General features: G+C 36.5%; 3 protein-coding genes and 1 non-coding gene across 8 annotated transcripts; 1 reads left to right on the top strand and 3 right to left on the bottom strand.

The window, feature by feature from the left end:
* Positions 1 to 1472: 1472 nt before the first annotated feature.
* On the bottom strand, positions 1473 to 3560 carry LOC141845032 (amino acid permease 4-like). Its single transcript, XM_074733039.1, has 6 exons — positions 3458 to 3560; positions 3203 to 3329; positions 2865 to 3098; positions 2704 to 2797; positions 2412 to 2626; positions 1473 to 2334 (listed from the first exon to the last, which is right to left on the bottom strand). Exons 1-6 carry the CDS (start codon positions 3464 to 3466, stop codon positions 1550 to 1552), a joined length of 1464 nt encoding a protein of 487 aa, XP_074589140.1. The 5' UTR covers positions 3467 to 3560; the 3' UTR covers positions 1473 to 1549.
* Positions 3561 to 10860: 7300 nt separating this feature from the next.
* LOC141845243 (uncharacterized) lies at positions 10861 to 15454 on the bottom strand. Of its 5 annotated transcripts, none has more exons than XR_012603233.1 (7): positions 15193 to 15454; positions 13683 to 13877; positions 12056 to 12124; positions 11891 to 11966; positions 11750 to 11814; positions 11409 to 11608; positions 10861 to 11104 (listed from the first exon to the last, which is right to left on the bottom strand). XR_012603233.1 is itself a non-coding variant. In XM_074733306.1 (6 exons), exons 2-6 carry the CDS (start codon positions 13863 to 13865, stop codon positions 11513 to 11515), a joined length of 489 nt encoding a protein of 162 aa, XP_074589407.1. In that variant the 5' UTR covers positions 13866 to 13877; positions 15193 to 15454; the 3' UTR covers positions 11124 to 11512. The 5 variants fall into 5 exon arrangements, 3 of the variants coding, with proteins under 3 accessions (XP_074589407.1, XP_074589408.1, XP_074589409.1); XR_012603232.1 differs by having other exon boundaries at positions 10863 to 11049; XM_074733306.1 differs by lacking the exon at positions 10861 to 11104 and having other exon boundaries at positions 11124 to 11608.
* Positions 15455 to 17060: 1606 nt separating this feature from the next.
* Positions 17061 to 17878, bottom strand: LOC141845234 (transcription factor MYB52-like). The gene is made up of 2 exons (XM_074733295.1): positions 17634 to 17878; positions 17061 to 17558 (listed from the first exon to the last, which is right to left on the bottom strand). The coding sequence occupies exons 1-2, from the start codon at positions 17791 to 17793 to the stop codon at positions 17203 to 17205; spliced, it is 516 nt and encodes a 171-aa protein (XP_074589396.1). The 5' UTR covers positions 17794 to 17878; the 3' UTR covers positions 17061 to 17202.
* A 2050-nt stretch (positions 17879 to 19928) lies between these two features.
* Positions 19929 to 20025, top strand: LOC141845693 (small nucleolar RNA Z221/R21b). The gene has a single exon (XR_012603270.1). It is a non-coding gene; the product is annotated as a small nucleolar RNA Z221/R21b (small nucleolar RNA).
* Positions 20026 to 20774: the final 749 nt, after the last annotated feature.

Genomic DNA, 20774 nt, shown 5'->3' with positions numbered 1-20774 from the left:
ATATCTTGCAATTCTAAATTCTTCTATAAAAGGTAGAATCCGTTACCCTATGAGAAGGTACCCAGCTCCCCACATGGTCAGTCCCACAACCATCTGTGAGGGGCTCGGTCTCACGACCATCTGTGAGGAGGTAAATCGAGAAACTGTATTTGGTCACGACGGAGGAGAGTATTGTTCAAGTTCATCAAAATTTGAACTCTTGCCCTCTTTTACAAATCTGCTTTGTCGTAACCAACTCAATTATGCTCCGCAGGCTAAATGACATTTCATGTGTACCATCATGGTTACTCATATAATGTTATAAGAGTCATCGACTATGGAATACAATGATATACATATTGTAAAAGAACTCTTTATCATACCAGACTATAACATCCTTGTCAAGCAAATAATTCAAAATAATGACTCGAGTTTACAAATTACTCATCTTTTTAATATAGACTTTCATTCATTAGATCGAACTTTTCATACTTATAACATTCTTTTACGTTCGTTTGATTACTAAAAATTTATCCTTTATCAAACAACAAAAACTACTCTTTTCGAATTCTATACAATTCCTATCATGTCCACGGGGCAATGGTGCAACGGTAGGACATCCGGATTGTAGCTCAGGGACCCGCGGACCGCGGTTCGATCTCTAGCTACGGCGTATTTGCAGGAATTTTCCTCCAAATGGGGAACGCAATCAAAGGATGCTGGGCATCTGGATTGGCCGCCGTATGTGCTTCTCGATTTACCCGAGTGGTCGGTGGGAAACTTCCGTTGGACCGAACCGACCACCCCCAAAGATGTGACTACTGGGATTATCATTTTTTTTTATACAATTCCTATCATCTTAACCCTTCTCTAAAATTGTTGTTCCTATCATCCTTCTCTAGGTGTAGTACAGACGAATGACATTTCTAATGTAATAGTTAAGAGTCAAATCTCACGGAAACTCACAATTTACTATTCATCCTGTGCTTTCTACTTTCCTTCATACTCGTGAGGCTGACTCAGGAGGCTACTGAGATGGTGAATCCTTTATTTTTTTATAAGTAAGGATGCCAAAAATGAATTTGATCTATCAATCCAACTCAAGTAGATTTTAACTATTTCGGATTAGGATCAGAGGTTTTATGATTCAAATCAAATAAAATTGGACCCGAATATGACTCAAAAAAATTGAATCCGGGTTGACTCACGTTGAACAAGTTAGCCTGATATGATTTTTAAGATTTAAAATTTAAAATTGATTGATATTGATATTTTTCACGTGGATTGACTAGTAAGTTCTTCATTTTTTTTTGACATAGTCATCCGACATTAGGGGCTTGAATGCTATATTAAAAAATTATAGTTTGTAAATAAAAAAATCGAATCGACATACTAAAATAGAAAAGAAGCTATATTAATAATAATCATGCAATAAATACATGAAATTTATTATTTATTTAATTTTTGATATTCAAAAACTGAGTTCCGCTATATTTTCCGACAGTAAACGACAGACAATATTCATTCATACGTTTGTTTAACAAACAGAGTCGTAAATACAACAATTACTTTAAGATTCGCTCTTGAACGGTCGGTAGACTTGCAGGTCGTTGACGATTCCGGCGACGGAGCCGATGGCCGCCGCCACCGTGATTGCCAGGCACGCCATGCTCAGCGTCTGCAGGCACACCCACTGCGTGCTCCGCCGCGGGATCCTCTTCTGCACGATGTACATCTCCACCGGGAAGTAGACCGTCAGCGGCCAGAAGCCCAGCGCGCCCAGCAGCCCCACCACGTCGTTGAAGAACGGCATCAGCATCGAGATCACCGTCGTCAGCACCACGAACGCCGTGCGCCACACCGCCCGGAAGAGGCTCAGCTTGTAGCCCAGCGGCAGCGAGATCTCGCGGGTGATGAAGCCCGACTCCGGCCACCTCGCCGACGCCCACTTCTCGATGAAGGCGAACAGAGGCTGGCAGAAGACTTGGTAGGCTCCGACGAGGTGGACGACGATGGCGGCATTGGCGACGTCGAGGAGCCAGAAGGGGTCGTAGAAGCCGAAGCCGGTGAGGAGGTTGCCGGGCGCGGCGTCGCCGAAGGCGGCGTAGCCCATGCACCCGCACAGCATGTAGAACAGAGTCGTGGTGATGATGCTCACCAGCGAGGCCTTCTTCATCACCTTCGCCTCCGACGGCGGCGGCGCCTTGATGGTGTCCTGGATTTCGATGAGCACGTTCGAGAAGGAGTAGGCGAAGGCAATGTCTCCGAAGGCCTGCAGGCTGTGCCACACCTTCTTCATCGGGGAGACGACTCCGACGCTGATTCCGGTGAGGCTTCCTTTGAAGCCCCCGTTCTCTGTGCCGGAAACAGAGGAGTCAGGGGAGGGTAGAGATCGATAGCGAGAACTGAGGAGAGGAGTTCCGATGGCTTACGGACGACTTGGACGATGCCGAGGCTGAGGCCGATGGAGGAGTAGGTGAAGGACATGACGGCGGCGACGATGGAGAGCCACCAAATCTGATCGAAGTCGGGGATCTGAGAGATGAAGATCTCCACGATGCCGAAGATGAGCATGTACGGAGTGCTCGAGGCATGGCACGGGTTCTTGTGGCCTTTCTCATGGAAGCAGTCCGACCTCCTTATGGCCCTGTTTCACGGAGCAGTGAGGAAGAAGAGACGATAGATCGGCGCCGGAATACTGTTTTGGGGGGAGATTCCACTCACATCATGCTAATGGAGGAGGCGATGGTGTAGCCGATGGCGACGCCGAAGAGGTTGGTGTACTGGATGAGTCCGCAGAGATTGACCTTCACGCCGCCTGTGGCAGGTGAAGAGATGAGTAAAGTAAAGTCGTCTCCTTGACGGCGGAAAGGCGGCGAACTCACCGAGGTAGGCGTGGACGGCGTCCATGTAGTTGTAGTTGCGTTTTCCGGTGGCGGAGTCGCCGGAGCGGTAGCAGTCGGCGAGGAGCGTGGAGGTGTAGTAGGTGACGAAGGAGAAGAGGAGCATGACGACGGGGCCGGCGATCCAGCCGAGCTGCCCGATGGCCCACGCCAGCGACAGCACGCCGGAGCCGATAACCGCCGTCACGATGTGCGCGCTCGCCGTCCACACCGTCCCTGAAACCGACAAGGAAACCGTTTTTCCTCTCCGTCCGACGAACAAAGATCGAATTTTGCGCCAAGAACAAGAAATCAAAAAGACACCAAGATCGCATCTTTACCAGTCCTCTTGACCCGCCCGTCGTCGTCGTAGCACTTGCCGCCGCCGCCATTGCCGAGCTCCAGCGAGACATCCATGGCAGCGAGAGCAGGTTGCTGGTAGCCCTTCGCTGCTCCATTCTCCCCCATCTTCTCACCACAAAATCAAATCAGAGACGATGATTTTCCAATCTTTTCTCCAGAAAGGTACAGATCACAGCAAGAAACAGTCGAAAAAACGTCGGAAAAGCTTGAAGGAGGAATCGTTTTGTCCATACCTTTTGCATTCCTCTCCGCCGAGTCGAGCGCTGCGAAGTGGGAAGATGAGGATTTCACGAGGAAGGAGAAGAAGAAGAGGAAGAGTTCGAGCTAATTTTTTGTCTTCTCCGCTCTTAATTGAAGAGAGAGAACTGGTGCGGACGTTAATATATAGAGCGGAAAACAGAGGAGGCTGGCAGAGCAGTCGCCATTAATGCCTAAATTCTGTGCAGACATTTCCACGTGGATGAACAGAGGCGCCTGTGAGTGAAGGAGAATTAGGGTTCTTAATAATTTTATTTTTATTTTTAAAAAAAGTAATATAAATTTAATTTATTATTATTATAATAAAATTGAACAAGCTTAAGTTGACTATAGTCAACTTCAACTCACCCCCAAATTAGGGTGCAAAATGTAATAATTTAAATTTGTAATGGCTAAAATAAAAAAAAGTAGAAGAAGATTTTGAATATATCGAAGGTAATTGAGTGGTGAAGAGAGAGAGAGAGAGTTGTCGAGGAGACTCATAGCATTTTGAAAGACACGAAACAAAAGAAGAGAATAACGCTTATTGTCCAAATTCATAATCAAGTGGGCATGGGTTCGAGTTAGGCATCAAAGATTCCTTATAAATGTACACGAAAGATTCTCCATAAGTGGTTTATAACACGAATAGAGTGAAATTAAATGAGTTGTCGAGGAGACTCATAGCATTTTGGAAGACACGAAGCAAAAGAAGGGAACAACGTTTATTGTCCAAATTCATAATCAAGTGGGCATGGGGGGGGGGGGGGGGGGGGGGGGGGGGGGGGGGGGGGGAGTTAGGCATCAAAGATTCCTTATAAATGTACACGAAAGATTCTCCTTAAGTGGTTTATAACACGAATAGAGTGAAATTAAATGAATTCCTATAAGATGTTGAAAGAATAATTTCATTCGAGTGTAACGATTATTACTAAGCAACAACTAGACCATGCTACCAAATCCTCACTTTCCCTTTAGTTTTGTATCACAAAGCTTCTTATTGCCCTTATTGGAAAGTAAGCGATAATTGAAAATTTGGTCACTTAACGAGAAGTATACACGAATTCTTGTTCATCTTTCTTGTGCTACATTATCAAATAATTGCGATTGATTCATAGATTTCAAAACTAAAAAGAAAGGCATGAAAAGTCATAAAGTTACTCGCATTGTCAAACATTTCGCAAAAATGTCATTGACTAAGACAATGATATTTGAATTTGATGCCTACACGCTACAACCGATATATTATATTCTAATTCTAGCGATAAATCTAGAGAACTAACTTTCTTTGAAAGTTCAAAGGAGTCAAAATCATTGTCAAACTCACAAGTGATATGAACATAATCAACCATCTTATGGCTAACTTGTGCACGGTTTCTTATTCGATTATGTGGCATATTCTTCGTTGTACCGATAGATTATTCATTAAGGCTTCAAATGCAAGTGTCTTGTTCTCTTCCTAGGGAATAATTGATGATAATGATCATAAAACATTACGAACTTCTACATCGTACGTGGACTACTATCTTACATCGACTAGTAGCATATATGTAATCTATGCTAGATTCGTGAGCGCAAATTGACCCAATTTGAAATACGACGATAATCATAATCATCTGTGCTTCAATAATTGATCCTTCAAGATGGAAGACCCCATCACTTCTAATAATTATTGCCGAAGTAATAATTAAAAAAATGTGGACCAAAATGAACATGGGATGAAATATAGGGAGGGGCATAATGTAAGATTGCAATTTGGGTCCAAGTTGAATTTTAGGTTCCCTTGATTGGAATAAGAATAAAAAAGTGGGGCAAAATGCCAAAATACGGTCAAAAGAACTGTGACTAGGCGCCGCGGTCTGTCAACTATTGTGATTTGACACATTTGCATTAACAAGAGGGATTAGTTTCAAAGGCTTTGCCTAATCTTCCATTAATTTTTAGTAATTAAGTCGGCTCTTCTAATTAAGCTAAATTAAATATATTCAACTTTTTTTTTTTTTGACTATAACTAAAAAGGGCATTTCTATTTTTACCTAATCTTCTATTTTTTCTAAAGTCTAATTGAATTTTAATTATTTTTTTATAATTTTAATTTAAATATATTTAAATTAAGGTTCAATAATTGAATTCGAATTTAAATTATTTTAAATTATAATTTAATTTTATTCGAATAAAATTTGAACAATTAGAATACTTGAGCTTGAATTTTATTTTTAATCAAATTCGTGTCAAAATTATTTATATTTTTAAATTTTCAATCAAATTCAAATATCATGTATATTTTTCAAACTTGAATTTAAATATCAATATTTTCATACTATTCAGCTCGATTCGATTCGTTTGCACATCTAGCGATGAAATTCAATATGAGATGAATGTGAATAGAGGTGTCAATTTAAATGGGTTGGAAGAAGAAAGGGTATTATAAAAAAATTTCAACCTCAACCCGACTCAAATCCAATTCCGACCGAAAACTATAAACTCCAAGTCGAACCCGATTAAAAAAGACTTTTTTTCACTAATTTCTTCCGTTGTGATTGTCATATTAAAAAAAATGACTTTTGTCTCATTCCATCATTATTATTGTCATATTAATCTTTTGTTATTAATGTACATAAAACATCTTAATTTTTAAAATAGAATTTAATTTAATATCAAAATATCTTCTCCATCCTAATTTAAGTCAACTTAAATCCGACATTTCAGATCAGATTTTGGGTCCAATCCAATTTAACCTGAATCCTAAAATCTTAATTGATATTTTTCAGATTGATTCAGATCGGATTGATAGGTCATATTTATTTTTCACACTCCTAATGGTTTGGAGGAGGTGATGATGAATTTGAGAAGAAAAATGGAGTTGAATTATGTTTCTTTATCAAATTTTATAATTAATTTAATATTAAATAATCTCACTTCTTCAATAAAATATATAATCTGTCATCCCAACGGTTTCATACGGTCGGTCTCATGATCATCTGTAAAGAGGTAAATCGAAAAGTTACATTGATCCTACAGTTGGTCACAATAAATCTGTCTCATCAGGGCGAGCATTACCTCGGTTCGTTGAGATTCAATCTTTATCTACTTTCTAATAAGTCTGGATAAATCACTCGGGTCTCTGTCATTGTTCATCGTAATCAATTCAACTGTATACCGGAGACATTAAATAATCTCACCAACCCATATATATGACACATGATCTAAACCTACCATTTGGATAGTTATAACAAATCGAATAAAATAAAATTAAGAATATTTTAAATAAAAGAAGTTAAAAGCAGGCTCAATCTGCTTTAATTAACAAAAAGAAAGTTAAAAGTCACATAAAAGGCGAATCAAAGACGACTTAACAAAGTTGCTAATACTATTGATTAGTGCTCCAAATGATAAGATTATGACATGTGATTTTGCACTTTACCACGTGTGGTTTTTCTTAATTAAACATATTTTTTTAAATCTAAAATATATCGAAATTGCAGCATCAAGAACTAACTGACGATATGTTCTTATCTTATCCAAATCATTATCCCATATCTTGTCCATGTGTGTAAGAAAAAAAAAATATTATATTCTCTTTATTTGTAAGGACGACGAAAAAATTATATTATGTTCTTCGACAATGGTGCAACAGCGCTAAGATGCTTTTTTAATAGGGCGCGGACGGAGCACTAAACGATGTCGAAAGGTGGTGAAAGTGGACCGGTACAGATTTTATCCAATACCGAATAAAGGTTTTTGAAAGAGTTTCGAAACGCATCCGATCGTATCTCGTTCTGATTTCTGAGTCAAAAATTATGATCCATTAAATTCGACTCATCATGTGTTGTCCCTGCATCTATATTATTAAAATACTCATAATTTAAATTTCAATTATGATATAAAAAAAATATTTTTCTATGTATCTAAAAATAAACTTTCCTCTTTTCAATTTTGATAAACCCAATTTTTTTTCTTCTCAATTTTGAGTATGCCAACTTTCTTTCTCTTTCCAATTTTCTTTTCCCCCTCAATTTTGACTATTCCAACTTTCTTTCTTTTTCCAATTATTGATACCCCCAACTTCTTTTCTTTTCTTTTTTTTTTTTTTCTGTAAAAAAATAGAATCTGCCATCCCAGCAATTTTATACGATCGATTTCACAACCATCTATGAGAAAATAAATCGAAAAATTACAATTGATCATCATAATTTTTTCTTCTTCTCAATTTTGGCTATTCCAACTTTCTTTCTCTTTTCAATTTTCTTTTCCCCCCTCAATTTTGACTATTCCAACTTTCTTTCTTTTTCCAATTATTGATACCCCCAACTTCTTCTCCATGTGCTCGTGGCTCAGCATTTGATTAGAATGGAACTGATTCGATTGAATTTTTTTTTAAGAAACAGAATCGATCAAATTTTATCATTAAAATCGAATAAATCAAATCGATATAAAATAGAGAAATATAACCAAATTAATCAAATTTTAAATTTTTTTAAAAAATAGTATAACTTTTTAATAAATACTTAGTAGTTTTAGTATTTAATAAAAATCAGTTTAACCGATTTAATGAAAATAACCAATATTTTTAAAAACAAACTAAACTTTCAAATAAATCGAATCGAATTTTTGAATTAGTTTGAATCGAATCGAAGTTTTATTCACCCCTAGTCTCGTAGAGGCTAAACTTGACCGCAAGCCTTGTTGCGAACTCGCAGTGGCCTTGCAATTGTCTCTCCTTCGTCCGCACTTCCAAGTAAACAGAATATCAATAATAATAGTTACCCATTTAAGAATTTAATCAGTCAAAAAGTGTTCAAAATATTCTAACTCATGCTTGAAACACTTGATCATATCCAAGAAGAAAAAAACAAATATAGAGCTTTCAATTCCTTTTTTTAACAGTTTCAAATTCTTCTCTAAATTATGTTAGAGAATCATTATCTCAAATTATTCTCATTTGACTTGTTCCATCTTTTATCACCTAAAATAAATACTTTCTTCTTCTTTTTTTTTTGATAAACTTTGACCATGTTAATTATTAGTAAAATGTTCTTAATACCTTTTGTAACATTTTCTTCCTCAATTCATAAAAGGTGAGCTAAGCAAAGACTTTGCATTTATATAACCGTAAATAATTTTCACTTCCTTAGCCTAAATACTATACTCTAAACCCTAAACACTATACCTAACCCCTAAGTGCTTACGGAGTGTTCACATATGGATGTACAACATATCATTGAATAGTACGTAAGAGATTATATATCTAAATCATGTTTAAGTTGCGATTAATGGAGTGTTAGAAGACAAAAAAGAGTAATTTTTGGATGCTTTTGAGGTGTTATTTAATATTTTGTCGCGATTGGTTGAAGGATGGCAAACTTCAAATGGAACATCAATTGTCGTAATCTAATCATGTGTTCTAGCTAAGGTGGTGGAATAAGGCATCTTTTACTCGAATGGCTTTCACATCTGCCAAGAATAAGAACCAAGGCTTGTTAGTGAACAAGACAACTAATAGGACAAACCGATGATGTTGAGCTCATGTCGAGATCCTTTATGTTTGATTTATTCGGATCGAAAGATAGAAGGAAGAGGGAAAGCGACACGAATAGTATGCGCGAATGATGAAGTTTTGCGCATAATATTATGATTTTTTTTTCTTCTCCCTCCTCTTATCTTTTCTAGTTGTAACTCAATTGTATAGATAAATTCCCTTTCCAACTCTCTAAACTCCTAAACCTTAAACTCTTGACTTCACCATTAGTGAGGATTATTGATCAAACTAGCAAAGTGTTTGCTCCCCAATCGATAAGTGTGTCTCGCCAATATGCGAAGGGCCAAGTGAATATAGATGATAGAAAAGGGTCGTTTGGAACGAGTAAACATTCTTATTAGATCAAATATTCTCCACACTTCTCGACCATGCATTTTCTTGAAAGCGGATCTAGATCTAAATGTAACACGAAAAAAGCTCGAGGAATAGAGAAGCCACAGGGTCGAGAAACAATATAATTCGCTAAATCATTTCGTATTTGTTTCAAGTGGAAAGAAAGAATATGTACTACAAGGGGAAGAACATAAAGTTTAGATTTGAGATAAGCAAAGAACAGTTGTTCATGGAATCCAAGCAAGGAATTGTTACTATTGGATTGGCATGCATTGTATAATTTAGGCATATGCCTCACCAAAAGTTGAGGTATCAAGATAAGGATTTAAATATATATATATGTGTATATATATAATTAAGTAATTAATGATGGCATTAAGGATAAATCCTTGTTTTAATTTCAAACAAAAGTTGAATTCCATTGTGGAAAAAAAAGAGATATTGAATCAGTTTTAGTGCTATGAAAAGTGTACAATCACAAAGGGTTGATTTGACACAACATAGTCCTTCCTCCTTTGTGTAGTGGTGGAAGTGCAATACTATTTATTTTACTCAATTGTATATATATATTTTTGTTTATTACTCAAAAGTTCAAGTGGATTATGATTTGTTTTGTTTTATTTTTTACATTCTAGATTGTCTAGATTTTGTTCAATTAATTTTAAAGTAGATGTACAATTTATGCACCTTTAGAGGTCAATCTTGAACTCTGACCTTATTTGTACCCTAAGTGTAAAACAAACAAAAGAAGCCATTGATGGCCAAGTTGGGCACTCATTCACTATCACAAGTAAAAAAGTGATGACTTGAGAGAGAACTAAATGATGTGAGAAAAGTGAAGAAGAAGATCAACTTCTGACTCAAAAGTTCATCAGCCACCTTGCCACTAAGAAGACTCGTGATTCATGTGTGGTTTGAGGAAGGGACGCGGGAGACGGGACCCGATCCGACCGAGATTTAATCTCGAGCACACATAATCGTGGAAAGCCAGTTGGTTTTCTTTCCTTGAGTGGAGAGTAGCATCAGCTTTATCTCTTATCAGGCAAGTGCTTCAGTTCTTCAATCATACACATCGCGACCCAAAAAAGTCTTAGCAAGCACAATTCTAATGTTAGTAAGTGCTTGGTAGTTACTCATGTTTCCTCTTAAGCAAATCTACTATGCATATGTACAATTCAACTTAACCTTTTGCTCCACTTATCAACAAGATTCGCTCAATCAAAAAAGAAATAATCACTTCAACAAGTCTGCCCTACAGTAACCAACTCAATCATACTCCGGGAGCAAGGACACACTTAAAGCTAGTGACGGTCGAAAACCTTATAAGATGATACCAAGAAATATGTAACCAACTCAATGTTGAACATGCATAGGATCTTCATGAAGCTATTGCCGACCCCTAAAACTACAAGGAATGAAATGAGTTGAGGAGGAATAGATCATTTTGATGATAGCAAAGACATTCCCTCCGAGCAAAAGATAAAAATTTTCAAAATCGGCGAGTGACTTCATCTGCATCACATGGACGCGAAGAAAAACGAACACCCACATGCGGGACATGGAGTGGTACTTCACAACTTATAACAAATGGGACAAAGAAACAATACCTTTATTCAAGTTCGCACTGCCTTCTAATAAAAACACAGCACTCGACATCACCCACGACGAGAGCTCTCCTAAAGAAGGTAACCCTTTTGAAGTATCTCCATGCTATCCCTATAAAAACAGAGAATATTTGGAAAGTTCCAACACCCAAATCAATGTTCTTCCTCTCCAAACAAAGACAAATCTCAACAGAAGTTCTGGACCACCAAATCGGGCCACCATTAGAATACAAATAAATCGAAAATGAACTTGGTACAGAAAACAAATAAGTACTAGAAGTTTAAGGCAGAAGACAAACAGAAGCTAAATCTTTTTCATGGTTATAACTATTATGGTGTGAAATTAGATGCACATATACCAGCATTTATAGGTAAGAAACCAAAAGATCTTCTAGCATTATAAATTGTGACTGAGATAACATATACTAGCATTTATGGGTGAGACACCAGAAGAATTGATTGTTCTATTACCATGTTTTTCTTGTGAAGAATCACCCTTTCATATAGGAAAGTGCCGCGAATAATGTCAAATGGAGCAGGATGGTCAATTACGCTCATGTATTACGCTCGAATGGTCAATTATGTGCTGAGCTAACGGGCAACCCTTCAGGCCTGGGTTTAATATAACCCAAGCTTTTTAGCTTCTCAAACAATTTTCTCTCTGCGGTCACCTGGAATCAAAATCCCAAGGCATATGATAAGTAAAACTGCCATGAAGCTGAACTCTCGTAAAAATATATGATGACGAGAATATTCCAAAAAAATTTCTGCTGAAGTTGTCATTATATGAGATACAGCAAGCATTTATACACCTCAAGCATGGGGCTGTCTTTTGGAATATTGCATGCCACAATTATATTGAGGCCAGTCTTTAACACTGAAAACAAGAGCAAACCAAAGACTTAGTTGAAAAAAGTGGAGAAAAGACTTTTATTGTAGGGATGTCACAGTACCTAATCGACGAGCAATGCCAGACCCAGTGTTGTCAGAAGTGCCTCCTAGAACTGGAGTTACAGCTACAGTGTTATTCTGGAGAAATTATTGTGGAAGATTAAGAATCATACTGAAAGACGATAAATTTTTTACTAGTAGACGACCAAAGATTTGATTTTCAATACCGGTCTAGTTATTGCTGCAGCATACAAATGGCCAAACTTAGCAGTGTTACATCCAACCCATACATATATCTGAACAATTACAAAGATGTTACAGAGGTCAGAAAAAGCACAAACAGTGTTATGATCAGAATAAACAATATTAGTGAAATAGTAGACTAGAGAATGCCCAAGATATGCACTATAACAATTCCAAGAAATGAGAATGTCATAACCGTTGAGAGCAAGGGAAAAAGCAAGAACAATCTCACTATATCCATCCAAATAAAAAAATGTCTAGTTACACTTGCATGTTAAGTGCCAATCACATATCCATATTAATAACAAAAGCTTTACTAATTAAATCTGCTCAGTATGAAGATGGACCTAGGGCCCTCTACATATCAGAGGATGAAATATTTAAAAGCATTAATAAGATCACAGTTTTGTATGGTTATATCGTTCACTAGCTTAAAATATGAAGATGTTTCTAGTTGCAGACAACTAAAACCTTGAGCATTGAGGTAGGACCCATGCTAAGAATGAAAATATTCACTTTTTTTTGTCGATTTTAAGAATTTGGATTTTTGTTTAAAATTGGGTATGGATAATTTTTGTTTAAAATTGGGTATGGATAATTTTTGCTTAAAATTTAGTATGGATACTTGGATATGCTAAGAAAATTTTTAACCTTTAGGAATGTGTTCTATTCCGATAGCAGTTTATCACATTGAAGCATTTAATGATGTTTAGTATGAGGGAGGATTAAGAATAATAAGTGTTTACCGTCTCAAGAACCTGCAATAATCCGAACTTAATATATTAACAGAGGAATTACCAACTCATTTAGCATTCCAGCAAAAACAGTGACAAACATGAAGATTACGCTCCCTTATACTCGACAGAAAATTTGCATTCAATATAAAGATGGACCTAGGGTCCTCTACATCTCAGAGGATGAAATATTTAAAAGCATTATTAAGATCACAGTTTTGTATGGTTATATCGTTCACTAGCTTAAAATATGAAGATGTTCCTAGTTGCAGACAACTAAAACCTTGAGCATTGAGGTAGGACCCATGCTAAGAATGAAAATATTCACTTTTTTTTTTTGTCGATTTTAAGAATTTGGATTTTTGTTTAAAATTGGGTATGGATAATTTTTGCTTAAAATTTAGTATGGATACTTGGATATGCTAAGAAAATTTTTAACCTTTAGGAATGTGTTCTATTCCGATAGCAGTTTATCACATTGAAGCATTTAATGATGTTTAGGATGAGGGATGGTAAGGATTAAGAATAATAAGTGCTTACCCTCTCAAGAACCTGCAATAACCGGAACTTAATATATTAACAGATTACCAACTCATTTAGCATTCCAGCAAAAAGAGTGATAAACATGAAGAAGATTACGCTCCCTTATACTCAACAGAAAATTTGCATTCAGTAACTTGCATGATGTCAAGTTACAATGACATTTTAAGGAAACACGGTCAACGTATTAAAGACTAAATAGACATAGCAAGTAATAAAAATACAATAATAGTTGGGGTCCAAAGCATTATGAATTAAAAGTAAAAAAAAAACTTTGAGAAAAATAGGATATCACAAGACCATTGTAATTTTAAGATATCAGGCAGATGTTAATAACCTGCTTTGTCAGCTTTAAAATCTGAAAATGGAATGTCACATCATGCAGATCTTCTGTAAAACAAGTTATTTGAACATCATCATTTGATCCTTGACCCTCCAATTTGTCACTCTTCCCAACAGAATCAGAACCCTCTGTCACACGTAGCTCTGAAAAACTTGAGTCTAACTCTTCAGAAGCCATATTGAGCCAAATCTGTTGAACAAAAAAAGATTAAATGAAAAATCAAATTTGTTACAAACTCAGCATCACATTGGACCTATATTTAAGGAAACTACTGTAAACCTAACTGTTGCATAAAATACAAGTAAAACACTACAAATATCTCATTGTAATATTATTAAGTTGCATGCATGTTAGTGCCAAATATGTCCTTAATTGTCACATAATATGTATGATTCAGCAGTTGCCAAGTCAATGTGTTTTTGTATGTCCAATCTTCTTAGTTAATTTAGAGAAGTACATCATGACCAAAGAATATTGGCTTATACTAACAATACCAGTAATGGAAATCATGTGAAAAAAACTGTAAAAAAATGAAAATTCCAATAAGAAGCTAGTAAAATTTGATTTTGAAATATCATATATTTTTAAATTAAACATGGTGATAATTCAAGAGAAGGAAAATAATATTGCATCTGTGCAGTAGCAATGCTCATTCAAGAGAAAGCAAATTATGGCTTGAGGTTTCAGAGTTATTCTCACAGATCTTTGTACATCTCCTTTACACATGTTACACATGCCAAGATTTCAAACAGAATATTTTTAAAATTTTCATAATAAGAAACTACCAAGCTATTAAAAGAAATTGTAAAGAAAATCCAACTTTTATTATTAAAATAAATGACAAAACCACAAAGTGATTGCCTAGGCGAAGCGGACCCTTGTCAAAAACGTCTAGACAGCCGCCTAGAATGCCTTTTTGAACAACTGTTAGTATCCACATGAAAGTCATCCGATTGTTAGGATATACCCGAGGTTCATGTCCTAGCATAAGGTAAACACCTATTCTACATCAAGTAACTACACTGCTGATATTATGCAATTCAACATAATAACAATAGAGAATGACAACCTACAACTAACAAACAATACACCACAATTAACTAACATGAATAGCAGCTTAGAAAGCTAAATAACGTGATGTGAATTGTCAACAAGACAGCCAATGTTCATGAGGCTAATTTGGAAAATTACAAGCAAATAAGGTAACATCAGGATTTCTCAGCAAAGTTAGGTTTATCAAGTGTTGACTACCCTTCCTTGCGCATCCTTCCGATTCAACGATAAAGAGAAAGAGAACCTACCTCCTATAGGATTCGCCAAAATTATCAAGGAAAAGGACGCTGAAGGTGAAAAATGGTCCCTCGCTGTTGTGATCGATTCGATCACCCGAGGCAGTTCAAGATGAAGAAAAGTCATAAACATCGTGTTACAACGATGCTACATAGAAGAACTTCACACTTATCGCAAGAACAAGGTCTAACACGAAAGGATCACACGTTCTCACCGATACGGACGTTTTCACACTAAGGGGAAGGACTCGCTGTTTCTAATTCTGAGACGAGTCTCAGCTGCTGACAGCGGCGTGGTTGCTCAGGCGGCGGCCTTCAGACGGAGTATTCGAGCGGCGTGAGCTTGGGCGGCAACGACAAGCGACACCAGAGGTCGGAGGCAGCGCGAAGGCAGAGGAAGCTCCGGCGACCCAACTCGCGAGACAAATGAAAGGGAGAGCTCGCAGCGAGCTGGACGATGACACCAAAACCCTAACACGACTACTAATTTCGGCTTGGTCTACAAACGGTTCAGTCGTGAAACTTTTCGATTTAAATTTGAACCGGAACCGGTCGGCAATGAGCCGATGCAATTAAATCGAACCACACCACAACCCACTCTAAACCAGTCAATTTAACCCGAAATTAACTCGGTTCGATTGTAAAACCTCAATTTCCCTCTAAATTTTAATTAACCACTAATTGTATCCATTTCCCCTAAATAAACCTCGAACCACAAACTAAACAAGCCTTTTCGTAGTTAGATGAAAATTAACTCTTCTTCGGTAAAAGGTAAAATTTATTATTCTAGTTGTTCCACATAATCAGCTTCACTATCTTCTGTGAAGGAAGTAAATCGAAAAGCTTACAGCTGTGAGAAGGTTCCCCTAGATGAACCTTAACTCACTCTTTAAATTGTTGACTCAATCGATATGAAATTTTCACAGTTAACACACTATACGAATTTTCATATGTAATAGATATGGATGATAATTTACTTCGAACACAATAGATGATTCGATACCCAACCGGAAGAGCTATGGAGTGATTATTTGAACCTGATTATATAATTGGGTAATCAGCTATGGGGATTTTCAAGTTTAGATATGGAAGTAGAATCTTATAAAATCTTAAGTGTACCCGACCCAAATACCTGATTAAATTATATATATATATATATATATATATATCTTTTGCAAAATGTGGAATCCGCCACCCTAGCAGTCTTATACGGTCGGTCTCACGACTATCTGTGAGGAGATAAATCGAGAAACTGCAGTTGATCAAGACGGAAGAGGGATATATCTTCTGTAAATGTGGAATCCGCCACCCCAGCGGCTCCACACGATCGGCCCCACGACCATCTGTGAGAAGGTAAATCGAGAAATTACAATTGGTTACGACGGAGGAAGAGAGATCTATAATTTCTGCAAAAAGGTGAAATCCGCCACCTTAGCGGCCCTACACGGTCGGCCTCACGACCATCTGTGAGGAGGTAAATCGAGAAACTGTAGCTGGTCACGACACATGAGGGTATTACCTGACTTCGCCAAGAGAAATCTATATCTATATCTATATATAAGTGGTGTTGATTTTCAAAATATCAACACCAACTATGGTGTTGGATTTTAAAATCCAACGTCATATAAAATTATTTGGACCTATAATTTTGCCTATAATATAGAGGATATCTTATCCTCTAGTTATTAGGATGGGGATGAATATCTGATCCTCCGATAAGTATAGAGATGGAGATGAAAATTTAATATCCGACGGGGATGAAAATGAATATAATAAATGAGCATAGAAATAAAAATATGAAATCCCTCAAATCCAACTCATTGTCATCTCTAGTAATAGGGTAGCATATCGAGCGAACTTATACTAATTAAGAGCAAACCCAAGCATGTGACAAAATGCATTATGACATTTAAATTTTAATATATTTTAGATTTAAACATTAAAAGAGGATTTGATAGTAAACATGTTTTTAAAGGGGAATTTAAATTACAAGCCATTAATTAAGCTTAATAAAGTAATCTAAATTAGTCATAGTTTAAAACACTTGTAAGAGAACTCATTTTGTGACTAAATTACAATTAAGTAGACAAGTCAATCAAGACAAACTCTCTTAATTATCTCATCGAACAAGAATTACGATTCAGACAAATTAATAAGTAATTAAGTTTCAGTGCTAACCAACTAGATTAACATGTATGAGTATATTAATTCTTTATTAATTGTGTTCATCCAACGCCCAAGAAATCAATGAATCCAATTTGCCTGCATCTTGTGGCCTGATCACGGCTCGCACACAATGAGACCGAATCACCGTTAGTCGCGGCAGAATGGTTCCTCGATGAGGAGGTTATCGTAGAAGAATATGGCTTGGATTGCTCTCTGTGGTGCCGGGCCATGATGACATGCCAGTGGTTCTTGACCGCGTTGTCGGTGCGGTGGGGGAAGTAGCGGGCAATGAGAGACCACTTGTTGCCGTGAAGCCGGTGCACCTTCAGGAGCCTCTCTTCTTCCTCACCCGAGAAGGGTCTCTTGTCGATCCGCGGATCGAGCTGGTTGAACCACCTCAATCTACAACTTTTGCCTAATTTGTAAACAGTTAGGGGCTAGCTAGCTAGCTAGTTACCACAAATAGTTACAATTTTGTAAACACAAAGACCTGATCTGCCTTGTAGCTTTTGAGCAATGAAATTCCAGTTTTGAGGCCCAAACTTGGCCACAAGCTGCCTCAGCTTCTCGTCCTCCGACGGCCTCCAGTGGCCGCGGTAGCAACTGCGGCCGCCAAAGCCCTCCCTATCGTCCGCAGGCCTCATCGTCATCGGAATCCTTCTACTTGTGTTTGTTGATTATGATCATAAGAACAGATCATATATAAGAAGAAGAAGAAGAAAGAAAGAAAGAAAGAAAGAAAGAAAGAAAGATATAACTTAAAACTTGAGCTAGTCTGGTGATTGGTCGATACGCTTTCTTTTTCTTTCTATTGTCAAGTTGCACCACATTAATATAATATATATATCAATTAATTAGGGTTTATGCAGACAGATAGGTAGGCAACACCTTCATGAGGATGACAAGTCAGCATTCAACATAATTATACTTAATATACTTTCTCATGTTGATAGGGATCTCAGTTCCACATTGATTGCTCATGTAGAACTGATTAACAATGATCGAGCCGGACCGGTAACCGACTTAAACGCAGCAACTTTACTGTTAGAGTACCAACTCGGTTATGTCCGTGGAGATTTTTTGTTCTTGGCTTAAAGATAAGGGTTGACGATGATAAGGATCAATAACCTTTTCGTTTGCGGTCGGTGCAGTTGGTTCGTGAAGGGATTGAATTGACAACGGTTTAGAAAATGGTCGAGGCAACATCGATATCGATTGATCTTGACTCGACTAGTAATAGGGTGGATTAAGCAACTTCGCTATCATGAAATAGAGGATGTGGTTGGCATGAGCCATTCAAAGAAGGCGATTTAATTAGGGTTTGATTTAGTTGATTAAGGAAGTTGTTAATGGCCAATGGAAGAAATTAATGGTGAAAATGTATTAAGTTGTTGTCGCAAGATGATTTGTCCATGTTATACATAGTCTTGAAACGTAGCTATCTATCTTGACTATATATGTTGTTTGATAAAATATCATGATATTTTAAAGCGGATAACAATTTAAAAAATGATAAAAATATAATTAAAGATTTTTAAAAAAATTATTTGCATATATATTTATATTTATATTGAAGCTTATTTGTTAAGATAAACTAATATAATATAAATAAAATTGATTGATTGAAATGATTATTTAAGTTTGACTTAATTTTTTAAAATTTTTATATTTTTAAATTTATTTATTTAATTAATAAATTTAATATTATAAATTTATTTGTTTATTTTAAGAGTTTTATTTATTTATTTTTAAATTTGATAAATATTTTATCAATAAATATAGATCACAAATTTTACTTATGAATAATATTTATGAATATTATTGACAAATAATTTATAATTTTTATTCATAAAAATTAGATGTATGTGTTTAAATTTAGGTTAAAAGTCAAAATGATTTTTTTCTTCGAATCATCAAAGAGCGTCCCATTTTGATTTTTTTATCAAAAGGATGTCCTATTTTATTATTGAGTTGTGTATAATTTACTCAACTGTCCTTGAGTACTGTTCAATATTGTTATCTTTAGTCTAAATCTTGAATTGGTCAGGTGTGTTGTAGTCGTTACAAAATCATAGATGTTATAATATAAATTTCTACCATTTTTATTCACGTTATAGTATCTACGATTTTATAGATGCTACAACGCACTTGATTAATTCAGAAATTAAACACCGTAATAGTACTGAATAGTACTGGAAGAAACAGTTGAGTAATTGTATGTAGCTACGAAACTGTAGTTGCTACGAACATGAATTCCTATCATTCTCTTTTATGTTGTAGCAGCTACAGTTTATTGTTGCTATAACATACGCGACTGATTCAGAAATTAGACAGGAGATAATACTATTAAACAATATTAGAGGACACTTGAATAATTACAGGCCACTATACATACATGATTACATAGTGGGATAAGGTGCCATTTTGATAAAAAATTAAAAGTAAAGTGCCTCTTAGATTTTGATATCTTGCTATACTCTCGATAAAGTTTCTCCATCAAATATCCGATTAATATGAGAATATCTAAATAAATTAAGCTCAAACTCAAAGGTAAGATGAATAAAAATATCAGAGAAATTAAGAATGAGAACTGAGATTTGGGCCGGCCCGTTAATTTAGCCCACAAACTCTAGGGCTTCGTACTGGTCGGCCTTCCTCTCCCTCTATATAAATCAACTTTCCCCACGTACACCGCACACCGTCCCTTTTCTCCTCTCCGCCATCCTCGTCTCACTCTCGCCGCAGGTTTGCCTCCTCTTCCTTTTGCTGTTCTTATTCTCGAAGCGGGCGATGATGAAGACCGAAGTCATGCACCACGCTGATGCGGCTTCTTCTCTCATGTGCTGACACCAAATCTTCTACCCATTTTTTTTCCTGAGCCTGACGAATCCTGGTTTGTTTCATGTTCGAGTTTTTCTTCCGTTCGTTTCGGTTTTGTTTTTTTTTCTTCCTTTTGCAAGCGTTTATCCTCGGATCTGCTTTCGGATTTGGTAAGTTTCTTGCGATTTTCCCTCTGCGTCATCCTCTTTTTTGTCGAGCGGAAAGATCAAATGACGAGGGCTATGCCCGATCTTGATGCGGACTGAATCGGCTGCAAATCTGCCTTGCTGATCCTAACTGTTTACTTCTGATGATCATCTGCTCCTCTCTCTTTATCGATTTAAGTTCGATGCCTCGCTAAGTTATCATTTTAAAACAGTTTGTAAACAATACAGATTATAATAAAAAGATCTAAAAGTTAGTTTTATGAGGTTAATTGTTCAAAATGATCTCTGGTCCGTTTGCCGAATTGTGTAGAAACTTTCCCTGATTGGCATTTTGCTCAAGCTGCAGTTTGAATCTTCAGCTGTGTCCGTAAAAGGTGATTGTATCATTAAACGCATATATATTTTGGATAAACTTACTGTAATATACTGCAATAAAGATATTTTTAAAATAAAAATAAATAGGGTGTTCGAAAATGAACGGCGCTTTTTTTCTCCTCTTAAAATAACGTAGATGATTGAGTTTTGGCTTAAATTATTATCAAATAATTTTTAAAAAATAGGCCAAACAATATTCCTTATCTACTAGTTTGCCCTATTCAGTGTCCCTTACAATTGCCGTACTTTGTTGCCGCGATTAGACCTCT

The sequence above is a fragment of the Curcuma longa genome, chromosome 14 (assembly GCF_044706935.1).
Source record: "Curcuma longa cultivar G26 ecotype Majalengka, Jawa Barat chromosome 14, ITB_CL_G26_1.1, whole genome shotgun sequence".
Classification (NCBI taxonomy): domain Eukaryota; kingdom Viridiplantae; phylum Streptophyta; class Magnoliopsida; order Zingiberales; family Zingiberaceae; genus Curcuma; species Curcuma longa.
The sequence above is the reverse complement of the archived record's forward strand: the minus strand, read 5'-3'. Positions and strand labels throughout refer to the sequence as shown.